Consider the following 13,103-nt stretch of genomic DNA (forward strand, 5'->3'; position numbering starts at 1 on the left):
ATGTAATGTAGTGTAGAGAACGAAAAAAAGATGAATGAATTCAGAAAAAAAAATATGCCCTCCACATCCTTCCTCCCTCTAATAAAAAATACATCAAAAAAAAAAACAAACCAACAATTCACCATGTCTGTTTTTATCCCTGGTTCTTGTGTCTTGTACTATTGCTTCAAGTGCTTTTTGTTGTTATATTATTTTTATTTTTTGACTCTGTGGCATACTTTTCCATGTTACCAAGGAAAATGCCACTTCATAGTGGGAAAAGGCCCAAGCAGTGCCCTGTCAGCAGATTGTATATGAACACGTTGTCTTCCACACTGCTAGACATCTCTTCTTTCTCCAATAGGTCCATGGACTCCTCCCTGACTTTGAGAATCTCAGAGACTTTTGTTTGTTTTCAGGAGTTGTCAGTGTGTGGGGTGTGAGAGTGTGTCTAGGGAGGTGCAAAGAGTAGTAAAATAATAACTAATTATTGATTACTACTTTTAATCAGTACGTTATAACAAAAGTGACTGATTAAAAGAAGCAGGTTTGTGCAATCACTTAAAGGGGTCATATGATGTTGCTAAAAGAACATTATTTTGTGTATTTGGTGTAATGAAATGTGTTTATGCGGTTTAAGGTAAAAAAAAAAACATTTTCCACATACTGTACATTATTGTTTCTCCTCTATGCCCCGCCTTTCTGAAACGCATCGATTTTTACAAAACTCATCGGTCTGAAAAGCGAGGTGTGCTCTGATTGGCCAGCTATCCAGTGTGTTGTGATTGGCTGGATATCTCAAGCATGTGACGGAAATGTTATGCCCCTTAACATACTGTGATGCCGTCTCTCGGTACGATGAGACAAAACCAATAAAACCCATTACAATCAAGGCATTTGTTGCATCCAGTGGGAACAGAATTACTGATTATAATGACTTATACTGTCTTTATATGCATTCTGTTGCATCTCGCTGCGTAAACATAAAACCATGTCTGCATTTGTGATCGGAGAAATGACAAACAACAAGCGCTACTCTACACTGCTCAGAACTCATGTTTGAATTATTAGTGGCAAATTCGTTAAATATGAAAACGTACTTACCGTATGTGAGTCAGAACAGCCGGCATTGTTGTCTACTTTTCCAGAATCAGCAAACAGTCTTCCATAAAGCATAGCGGAGAGGCCAGTGTGTTTTCTGCGTTGTGTCAAAACGAAAGACAGACTGTGAAAATTCTTGCCATCAGATCCTCATTTATTCTGGATAATACAAATGTAAATATTTGAGGACCTGTGCAGCATATAAACCAGCGTGCAGCATCAATGCACAACACGCTGTGACATCTCATGCAGACTGGGGCAATATACTTTCACAAAGACACATCTTAAGAACATATAACAATGAAGCACGTACCTGGATAATACAAATGTAAATAGGGGACTTGTGCAGCATATAAACCAGTGTGCGGCAGCAATGCATGACGCTGAGAAAGAGAGAAAATTACAGATATAAAAAAAACTTAAGTGAAGAAAAATAATCAATGATACATCTGAGTGTGCATCACAGATGGCCTTTAAATCACAATCATACAAATATATCATGTGAATTCATCTATTATATGAAATACAACCTTAACTGAATCACTGCAAAACTTGTGCGACCTATTGCTGTGAGGTCTCATGCAGACAGGGAAGCAGCAAAGTATGCCAACTCCCCAAGTCAGCATAGCGGCAGGAAACCCCAAATATGGTCATTGCAAGTGGAATCACAAAATCGTTTTCTAAATACATCCCTGCTACATATGGTGTTGATAAAACAATACAAACTTGATCGTCAAGATAGTCAATTCATTCAGTCTTACCAAGTAAGACATTTAATAACTTCTTACACTCTACAAATCAATGCTGTAGCTGCAGAAATATAAGTAGTAATTACATTTTTTGGCTGGAAAACTGGAAAAATGCAGTAATGCACTGGTGATAACACAGTAAGCAGGGTCTTAACTACTGTGGCACAAACCTCACCAAACACAACAGTGGCCAAAAGTGGTGTGTGGAGGTTTAAAAAAAAAACAAAAAACAGCTAAAACAGCTGCTAAATGTTGCTAGATTACGTCATAATGGCGAGTTCACTGATCTATATAAATATAAATATAAATCAGTGGGAAAGTTTTGAATCTAGATAAGGTTTGTCCAAGAAATTGATTTTGATTTTTGCCCTTTTGAAAAAATCTCAAAAGGGGTGTGGAAGCCACTAAATTGGCAATACTGACATTGACTACAACATGATCAGTTGTTAATATTTAGTTGGTCCTCTCTTTTTTTTTGCGTGTATTCATGATTTCTTTGTGATTGTGTGAAAGCGATGACATTGTACTTATAATTTATACATACTACTACGGTGTGCGTTATGAGCAGTTCATTCATTTGGTTCTGAATTAAATGAATCAGGCTCGTGTTCTGAATCTTAAAACAATGCACATTCCTTTGGTCCCTAAACCCAAAGGCTTTTAGCCCCTGAAATCATGCAGGTAAATCAAACTCTCTGCAAGCTGAATGGACGGCCTAGGGTGCCAGCATGGTGGGTTTAAATTCCTGACCCAGATCGTAAAACAATCTTATTACCCCAAACTGGGATGAGAAACAGAAAAAGCCCAGATCGCTAGGATAATTCTTGTAAGGAAAAACGGAAAGTAAATATATTCTAAATGTATTGACGGTATTTCCTTTTTTGTGCTTCGATGTCTTCCATATCAAATTGGAGTATCTACAATTTTATTGTGGGTTAATCAAACTTTAAATGTGTGTAATTCTGCATATGAATCGTAACTTTATGGTTTTCCTACCTTTACCTGTCATTTTTGGTATCTGTTTAACCGTCTTGCTTTGACCGAACCACTCATACATAGGAAATTACAGTAAAAATGTATTATTCTGGAATTACCATCTTGCTGGAATATAACTGCTGAATTCTGACAACACCATAACTCACTCGAGTGGGTGTCTCCCCAGAGACAAAGGAACTTTTCCCGCTTCAGATCGTGGACGTTCATTGGTTGTTCGCGCAAACAGAGGCGTGAACCCAGTCGCTCCATAAAAGACTGACACAGAACTTTCTCGTTGCACTTTCGTTTCGGCACTTCGTCGAGAGAACGTCTGTCGCGATGGCTCCTTAGGGAGCTTTCATCTCCGTTTTTCTTTTATATTTTCTTTACTAAGTTTTATTCTTATATTCGCCTCTCACTACACGAGGGAGACGAACTCTGAATTATTTCTTTGGTAACTCCACGTTCATTGAACCTTTGAAACTTCGCGCGAGTCTGCTCGCCCCGGAAGACACGAGAGAACACTCCCAGCTCTAAAAGGACGATGCACGCTCCTCTTAGCAGGCACAAAGATACCCACATGCAAGTATTATTTTCTGTAGAGATTTAAACGCTGCTTAAGGTTGTCTATTCCCTTTTCAAGGTGATCTGATTCCTTGTTGTCTTTCAAAAAGGTTACTGTATGTGATTTTGCCATACTGCGCGATCATTCTGCATGATTCTGCCTCTCTCTCTCACCTTCTCTCGCTCACCCTTTCACTCTCTCTCTCTCTCTCTCTCTCTCTCACTCACTCTCTCTCTCATTTTGTTATTCGTTTTGTATTGTATTTGTTTTTACTGTTTGTATTGTTATACGCATATTTACTCTGTGTGAATCGTAGTTTGATGTATTATTAGTTCAATATTAAAAGCCAATATATTCATGATTGCTTCTGTCTAAAATGCTCACATTACGAAGTCAATGAAATGTTTGATCTTAGCTACAAAGCTTATTTGTTACTTTCCAGTAACCTAAATTTTATAAGGACGGGAGAGATGGTTTCATGGCCAGAAACTATTTTTCCTGGAATTATATAAGAAGTGATAACTTTATTGAAGTGATAAGTTAATCTTACGGCCGTTTGCTGGACAAACCACTGTTTGATTTGCATTAATTCCCAGTAAAAGATATCACGTTAATTGATATGAAGAATGGAATATTGACATATTAATGAGTAAATTACAGTGCCTTGTAATGAGTTATTGATGTATACAGTTGACCTATTTTTCATCTTCAATAATTTTAATGTAACTGTTACGCGAGATATATATATTAATCATATTCCTGATTAATTATTAAAATTCCCTATATATCATTTGAGCTAACGTTAACGTACTACCCAGTGCGGCTACAACGGTGCAGTGACTGGATTGAACAATCTTTTCTCATGAATAAATGCACAGATTAGCTCCGGGCCAGCTGACGTAGATTCGCCCCTGCAAGCCTATCTACATACTCTGAGGCCCAAATCTACGTCAGATTTTGTGACCTAGCTTCGACTTTGATTTTCAAAACGGAAGAACAAAATTGCTAAAATAACCAATTTCCACTTATTGATAACATTTATGAGTGCTTTTAGTCTTTTCAGTGATGTGCAGCCAGTACATATATGTTCCCATCTCAATGTGTTTTGGGGTTTCATGACCCTTGAAGACAAAGCTGATATCTCAGTGAGACATATAAGAGAATCACCCCTTAGTATCCTGAGCATAGAGTAACCTCTGTCAGAGCCATAGCCTTTTGGGCAGCACATCGACGTGAAGTATAACTGCGGAAGTGAACTAAACTAAACTAAAATGAGAAATACATGAGAATCACAACTAAGTCTCCCGAGGTTAGAAAGAGCAACCACTGAGCAATAAAATATGCATATAATGGAGTCTTGGTAGAGATTGCAGCAAGACAAAGAGATATTCTATTTTTATTTACCAACACGTTCTATGTTTTGACTCTTTTTTTTTAATATTTATCATGTCTTATTTGTGTCTACTTCCACTTCTCCTAAAAAAATTCAGGAGAAACATCTTAAATGCTGTTGATACTAAAATGAGAGATATATGATATGAAAGATCTCATCTAAGTCTCCTGAGCTTAGGAAAAGCAACCATTGAGCACACATTTTTCCTATGGGAGCGTACCCTGGTCTGATGAATCACATTTTTTCTTACAAAATGTGGATGGCCAGGTGCATGTGTGTTGCTTACCTGGGAAACAAATGGTACTTTGGGAAGAAGGCAAGCCGATGGAGGCAGTGTGATGCTTTGGGAAAAGTGGGACAAAACAGGGTGCAATATTGAAAAAAAAAAAAAACAACCTTGTACTCAGACAAATGAAACTACATTTATTTAACTTCATTCATGAATCTTACATATATTAATGTGCTACTGAGCTCTATTTGTTTTTTTGTTTTTACCTTGGACACTGTAATGTAAATTTAACTTTATCTTTAACAGAGATCAAGGTGTTTTTAACATTTCAAAACACATTCTCATGTTAGCAGACAGATTACACATTCACATGTGAACAACAATTCCACAACAAATATAAAATATCATAATCAAATATTATCAAAATATTCATCTGACGGTGGTGACAAAAACCTGAATTTGTAATCATTTTAATGATCAAATACATTGAATCAATCAATTACTGTATTAAAACAATTACAACAGTATGTTATTGTTTCTAAAGCTTTTATTCAAGATTCACATATAAGTATTTTGATGTATCATTAGAACACAAATTATTACAAACTATTTTCTCTCATCTCATCTGCTATGGTAACAAGGTAACTTTTAAAATATAACTTTTAAAAACAGTTATATGAACAAATAAAACAATTAGTTGTTACCTCTATCCATTTACATTCACCAGGATCTTAATATTTACATATAAACATCATATGATACCCCTAAACCACAAAAATATTATGACTTCATGTTGAATGTCAACTCCATCATTGGCCAATTTTGAAACCTTACGAAACACACGTGTCCTTGGGAAAAAACAAAACAAAAAAACTTGCTTTCATATTAGATATTATTAAGACTTGCTTTTAATAAAACAAGCTCTTTTTTATCATTGTAGCATATGAATGATTGAATTGTATCTGTGTTTTGTTTCAAGGAGAAAAGCATGGACTGTTTATGAAATCCATTTTACTGATTAGACAATCAAGACTCCACAATATTATTTCAGCAGCATGAGAAATAAAACGGTATTTAAAACTGGGAATAAATAATGTAAAGAAACACAGCGCTCTAAGACTTGTCTAAAACTGTGTGTCTACAATGCAAAATCAATCTCTTACTTACCTCTTTTCTGCACGTACTTACCTCTATTCTGAACATTTACTTCATTAATTCATTCATTCAGATCACACAGAAAAACAACTCAGTCATCCATAGCAAACAAAAAAAAAGCTATCCCTATTAATCCATATTACATAAACAAAAAGCATTCATATTCATATGATATTGCATTCATAAACTAAAGAGAATAATATGTGATTGGTTATAATACTCAACACTGCAAATCACAGAATCATCTCACAACACTCAAAAATAAATCTGATGTAATGTAATAAAGCAAATCTACTATCAATTAAATGCCGCAATTGGCACCTTTCATTCATTTCACTTTACACATTTCACATGACAGCTTCTTATAGCACTACTACAAAATATCACCTAAATGAAATCCAATGTTTCCAATCCAATGTGGTGTCATTCACAGACGAAACACATAGAGTTCAGCTAATAAAGATTCTCATAACAGGCCAACAGCAGAATTTGCAGATTTAGCTTCAATTGTCTGAATGTCCTTGTTCTTAAATTTCCAGGTATTAATGAGAAACCCATTCAGTCGAGTCAATGGGATACAGGGAACTGAACAAATCATTCAAAGTGTTTCATGAACAAATGCATACTGCGCAGGCTTCTTGAATAGAATATTGAAAGTGCTGGATCTGAAGAAGATCTACTTACTGTGAATGTTTTTTGTATGTCTGTGTAGAGAAGATGAATGACTGAAACACTTCCCACATTCAGTGCAGTGATACAGTTTCTCTCCAGTGTGAATCGTCTCATGTGTTTTCAGATGTATTGACTGAATGAATCTCTTGTCACAGTGTGAACACTTATAAGGTTTCTCTCCAGTGTGAATCCTCTGGTGCAGTTTCAAATTGCTTGCTGTAGTAAAAGTCTTTTCACATTGAAAGCACATGTACTCTCTCACACCAGTATGCATTTTCTGATGTACTTTCAAATTTTGTAAACATGAAAAACTCTTTCCACACAAATGACATGAATGTGGCTTCTCATTTGTATGAACTCTCAGGTGCATCTTCAACTCTGAAGCTCTGAAAAATGTTTTGCCGCACTGATCACATGAGTAAAGTTTCTCTTCAGTGTGGATGTTCATGTGTATCTTAAAGCCTGATGATTGTGTGAAACTCTTCCCGCACTGATCACAAGTGAATGGTTTCTCTCCAGTATGAATTCTCATGTGAACATCAAGACTTGTTTTGCGTGTGAAACTCTTTCCACACCGAGTGCAGTTGAAAGATTTCTTGGCTCTTCTTTTCTTTAAATCTTTCTGTTTGATTTGAGAGCAACCCAAGGGTTTTTCACTACGTTTCACATGATTTCTCTCCTCAACTTCACTCAATTCTTCATTCTCCTCATTTTCTTCATTTAACTCTGAAATAAAAGTAAAAATGGTTTATTTTCAGTTAGTCATAAAAACAGAGAAATGTGAAAGGAGATAAAAATGAACCCTGATGTATACATATCTTTTTGATGCATTTTTATAGATTATGTCTCTCTGAAATTGTAACTATTTGGAAATATTATAGACACAAATCACATGTTTCTATAGGGAGAAGTATTAAATATGTTCGATCAACAACAGAATTATCTAACATACATTAATTTTAGGGCTGCAACAACTAATCGATAAAATCGATTATTATCGATTATAAAAATCATCAACAACGATTCTTGTTATCAATTAGCCGGGTCTGCCCGCACGTCCAATTTCAGCTGGTTGTGTCAAATTACATCACTAAATTATGCATTTCTATGGACAAAATGCATCTAAAAATAGTGGAGGAAACAGAATGAGATGCTGCGGGAGAAGACCGAGAAGCTTCCCGAAACATGAGAATTCTTAATTTTAAGCTTTAAGCTAATGCAATCTTCAGGTGTGTGCGTCCTCAGTGCAAAAACTTTCAGTTTACGGTCATATATTTATCTGTAAATGTCACAAATTCACACGAGCAATTCCATTTTTGCATAAAGGTTCGTCCTGTCAGTCTGTGTTTAGTTTAAATCTTTACTGAATGAGCGCCGGCGCAACAGACAGAGGGAAACAATTAATACTTGAAATATCTGTTGTTGAACGTTGTTGTTGAACGTTAAATTATGGTTTAAGTCAACATGCAGTGCACACATTTTATGAGAGTAGGAACAGTAAAGGGATGACAGCATGTAATTGTCTTAATATAAATATCAGATGCTAAATAACCACCTTTTACAGGATAAAGAAAGAACACCAAGATGTGACTTTGATCAAAGTGATGTGTGTTCCTGCAGAACATTACTCTTACCTGTGGGTTACCACTGAGTTTGTGATTTTATTAATCTTTATCATCTTTATTATTATTTAAATTTTTAATGCAGAGATTTAAACTTCACTATATACAATGCTTGAGAAATTGATAAAAACAAATTTATGTAAGGTTTTTAACAATGTACCGTGAGAGCTCTAGAGAGCAGACGGCTTCTCGTGCTTTTGAATCGCTCTCACGGTACTTTGATGTCATACACTGATCGGTACGCTCAGTACTGCTTCAAGTTAAACACTAATATGTTCGCGTATTTGCATTGCTTTGACCATTCTCTGCAGATCCCACCTTCTCATGCACCACGATTGGTCGAATACGTAAAATGTCAGCATGTTATTGGTCAAACGATCATTACGTTCATTAAGTATGAAAACAGGAAACCAAAGCCAAAACCTGGATATTTTAGGTAATATAGAAATCCTGGCCAGGACATGAACAAAACAAATGTACATAAACAATGCTATCAAGAATGCAAGCTGTTATGAAAGGCATAGGAGGCCATTTTTTGTTATGTGAATAAATACTACAAACCCGATTCCCAAAAAAAACTTGGGACACTGTACAAATCTCATAAACTTATATTTTATTCACAATAGAATATAGATAACATATCAAATGTTTTGACATTTTGAAATGTCATGCCAAATATTGGCTCATTTTGGATTTCATGAGAGCTACACATTCCAAAAAAGTTGGGACAGGTAGCAATAAGAGGCCGGAAAAGTTAAATGTACATAGGAAAGAACAGCTGGAGGGACCAATTTGCAACTTATTAGGTCAATTGGCAACATGATTGGGTATAAAAAAGAACCTCTCAGAGTGGCAGTGTTTCTCAGAAGTCAAGATGGGCAGAGGATCACCAATTCCCCCAATGCTGCGGCGAAAAATAGTGGAGCAATATCAGAAAGGAGTTTCTCAGAGAAAAATTGCAAAGAGTTTGAAGTTATCATCATCTACAGTGCTTAATATCATCCAAAGATTCAGAGAATCTGGAACAATATCTGTGCGTAAAGGTCAAGGCCGGAAAACCATACTGGATGCCTGTGATCTTCGGGCCCTTAGACGGTACTGCATCACATACAGGAATGCTACTGTTATGGAAATCACAACATGGGCTCAGGAGTACTTCCAGAAAACATTGGTCCACCGTGCCATTCGCCGTTGCCGGCTAAAACTCTATAGGTCAAAAAAGAAGCCATATCTAAACATGATTCAGAAGCACGGGCCTTTTCTCTGGGCCAAGGCTAATTTAAAATGGACTGTGGCAAAGTGGAAAACTGTTCTGTGGTAAGACGAATCAAAATTTGAAGTTCTTTTTGGAAAACTGGGACGCCATGTCATCCGGACTAAAGGGGACAAGGACAACCCAAGTTGTTATCAGTGCTGAGTTCAGAAGCCTGTATCTCTGATGGTATGGGGTTGCATGAGTGCGTGTGGCATGGGCAGCTTACACATCTGGAAAGGCACCATCAATGCTGAAAGGTATATCCAAGTTCTAGAACAGCATATGCTCCCATCCAGACGTCTCTTTCAGGGAAGACCTTGCATTTTCCAACATGACAATGTCAGACCACATACTGCATCAATTACAACATCATTGGCTGCGTAGAAGAAGGATCCGGGTGCTGAAAGGGCCAGCCTGCAGTCCAGATCTTTCACCCATAGAAAACATTTGGCGCATCATAAAGAGGAAGATGCGACAAAGAAGACCTACGACTGTTGAGCAACTAGAAGCCTGTATTAGACAAGAATGGGACAACATTCCTATTCCTAAACTTGAGCAACTTGTCTCCTCAGTCCCCAGACGTTTACAGACTGTGGGGATGCCACACAGTGGTAAACGTGGCCTTGTCCCAACTTTTTTGAGATGTGTTGATGCCATGAAATTTAAAATCAACTTTTTTTTACCTTAAAATGATACTACAAAATAAAACATTTTCCCAGTTTAAACATTTGATGTCATCTATGTTGTATTCTGAATAAAATATTGAAATTTGAAACTTCCACATCATTGCATTCTGTTTTTATTCACAATATGAACAGTGTCCCAACTTTTTTGGAATTGTGTTTGTATTCTGTTGTTTAAATTTACTTGCCCAATAAATGACAAGAGCATTTTTTGATTTCTGAGAGCAATCTATTTTTTTTTTTTTTTGACAGATTGTATGTTTTCATAGCATTCAGTTGTTATGTTTGTTTGAAGGACATTTGGCAGAATGTGGAATAGTGTGTGTTTTTGTCAGTAAAATAAAAATAATTAAAAAAACATTTAATCGAAAAAATAAATAAAAATTATCGACCAACAAAACTAATTGTTAGCTGCAGCCCTAATTAATTTTGTTAAAAATTACCCATATCATAGAAAGTGTCTTTTATTATATTATATGATGCTTTCTCTAGATTATTCAACAGCTCAAAAGATTTTTCCTGTTACAACAAATCTAATACTGTTTGAAGCTTTATAACACTCAGCCTCATTAATAAAGTATGAAGAATAAACACCAACCTGTTTGTTGTTCAGTATCTTCAGTGTGTTTGATTCTGCAGGGTTCTGGATCTCTCATCTTCTCTCTCTCTCTTTAATAAACTCAGTCTGTGCAGATTTCAGCTCTTCCTGATGATTTGAAGCTTGTCTTCACTTGTAAACTGATGGAGATATTCCTGCATTTATTGGTGAATTACTGTGGGTGGAGCTTCATGATGATGTGTTACAGTGGGTGGAGCTTCCCTACCAGTGAACATGTGAGAGGAGGAGCTTATCTGCCAAAATCAAAAATACATCACTGAGTTACTGAGTTTGTTTTTATAGTAATAGAAAAACAGAAAATAAATGATGTAATGTAAATTTAAGTATAAAGTAAACAGTTGAAAGCATAAACTCAGATATAAATGTACAGACGAACTGCACAGTTTGCAGAGAAGCATTTCATTTAATTAGCTTTTCAGAGCTTGGTAGATGAGTAACTATTGTATTTGTATTATTAGACAGATACATACATATATTACAAGAAATGTTCTATTAATTGATTTATTGTTTATAAATATTAATATTATATAGGCATAAATACTTATCCTATCTGTCATAATGTGCATTTAAAAGTTTTAAAAGTGCGGAATAATTTAAATAGAAAATGGAAGGCATAATTACACAACTATCTGAATAATAATTTCAGCAGAACATAAGCTTAAAATGTATCCCATCCCTGCAGAATTGTCAAAAATGTGAAAACAGTCAGAATGATCTGACCAACTGAAGAGTTTTTTTAGAAGTAAATAAAAAAAGAAGTAAATAAAATAATCAAATGTAAAATAATAATAATGTGTTCTGTTGTAAGTTCTCATACTCGATCTAATGTTTTTCCATGGTTTATTGTTAAACTGTTGAGTTGTTCTGTTAAAATAACCACTTCCAAGCCTTTGACACTTTTTTAACTTTAAGTGGCAATTTACAGATGATCTGAAGACATCAGCATAATAAATGAGGTGAAAACAGAACTATTGACATGAAATAAAGAGTCTTTTCAGCAGCTTTGTTAATATTGATGAGTCTCAGACCATCAACACTCATTCAACAAGACATTCAGATCATCAGCAGATCATCTCTCTTTATTCTCAGTGTTTGCTGATAGAAACTGATTACTTCCTGGTTTTAGATAAGCCAACTGCACTGTGCCCTAACAGGAGTGCCCTTTGCTCAGTTTCTCTACATAATCCATTCACAGTTTGGAGAAAAGTTTTGTTTGTCTATGACCAAACATCCATGTATACAGTTTCAGGAATGACAGACCGTTTATTCGATAAATCATCATAGCTATGATTGACAGTATAGCAACATAGTAGCAAACAATAAATTATATGGCAAGACAAAAATTCAATAATTAAACCAAAGTTTGACCAATTAGGATAACGTTAGGCTAAAACATGTAAATATGATATCTGGATCACTGTCAGATGAGCCGTCAGATGCTGACCTCATGGCATTTAGTGTTTCTAAAACCTACCTTTTATAAATCGCCTTTATTAATCATTTTGACTTTATTTATGAAACTGATAACCGCTAATTCAGTAAGTGAAAGGTGTTGCCTAGAAATGTACAATGTTAAAACAAGCGTGGCAGTTCTAGCATTAAAAAACATTAAAAATCTCACTGTTCAAAAACTTTGACTGGTATGTTATACAGAAATGTTATATTGTAATGTTATATATATTACATTTTTGTCCCCTTCACTTCTGAAATAATGGCTACGCCCCTGTGTGGAAGTGCGCTCTGACAATGACAGCGATGGCAAAATCATCTGCTCAAACTGAACCCTTTTAAGTTTCAAAAGGTAACAAAGTATGCTTTGTTTTATTATTCTGTAATTGTTCTTAAAATATAAACTCTATTAAAAAATAATTCAAACCCGATTCCAAAAAAGTTGGGACACTGTACAAATTGTGAATAAAAACAGAATGCAATGATGTGGAAGTTTCAAATTTCAATATATTATTCAGAATACAACATAGATGACATCAAATGTTTAAACTGAGAAAATGTATCATTTTAAGGGAAAAATAAGTTAATTTTAAATTTCATGGCATCAACACATCTCAAAAAAGTTGGGAAAAGGCCATGTTTACCACTGTGTGGCAT

General features: G+C 35.4%; 1 protein-coding gene across 1 annotated transcript; it reads right to left on the bottom strand.

Moving 5' to 3' along the window:
* Positions 1-1,174: 1,174 nt before the first annotated feature.
* Positions 1,175-11,225, bottom strand: LOC122136616 (zinc finger protein 239-like). Its single transcript, XM_042720987.1, has 4 exons — positions 10,977-11,225; positions 6,831-7,544; positions 5,049-5,103; positions 1,175-1,463 (listed from the first exon to the last, which is right to left on the bottom strand). The coding sequence occupies exons 1-4, from the start codon at positions 11,032-11,034 to the stop codon at positions 1,325-1,327; spliced, it is 966 nt and encodes a 321-aa protein (XP_042576921.1). The 5' UTR covers positions 11,035-11,225; the 3' UTR covers positions 1,175-1,324.
* Between the last annotated feature and the right edge of the window lie 1,878 nt (positions 11,226-13,103).

This window comes from Cyprinus carpio, chromosome B3, assembly GCF_018340385.1.
Source record: "Cyprinus carpio isolate SPL01 chromosome B3, ASM1834038v1, whole genome shotgun sequence".
Lineage (NCBI taxonomy): Eukaryota > Metazoa > Chordata > Actinopteri > Cypriniformes > Cyprinidae > Cyprinus > Cyprinus carpio.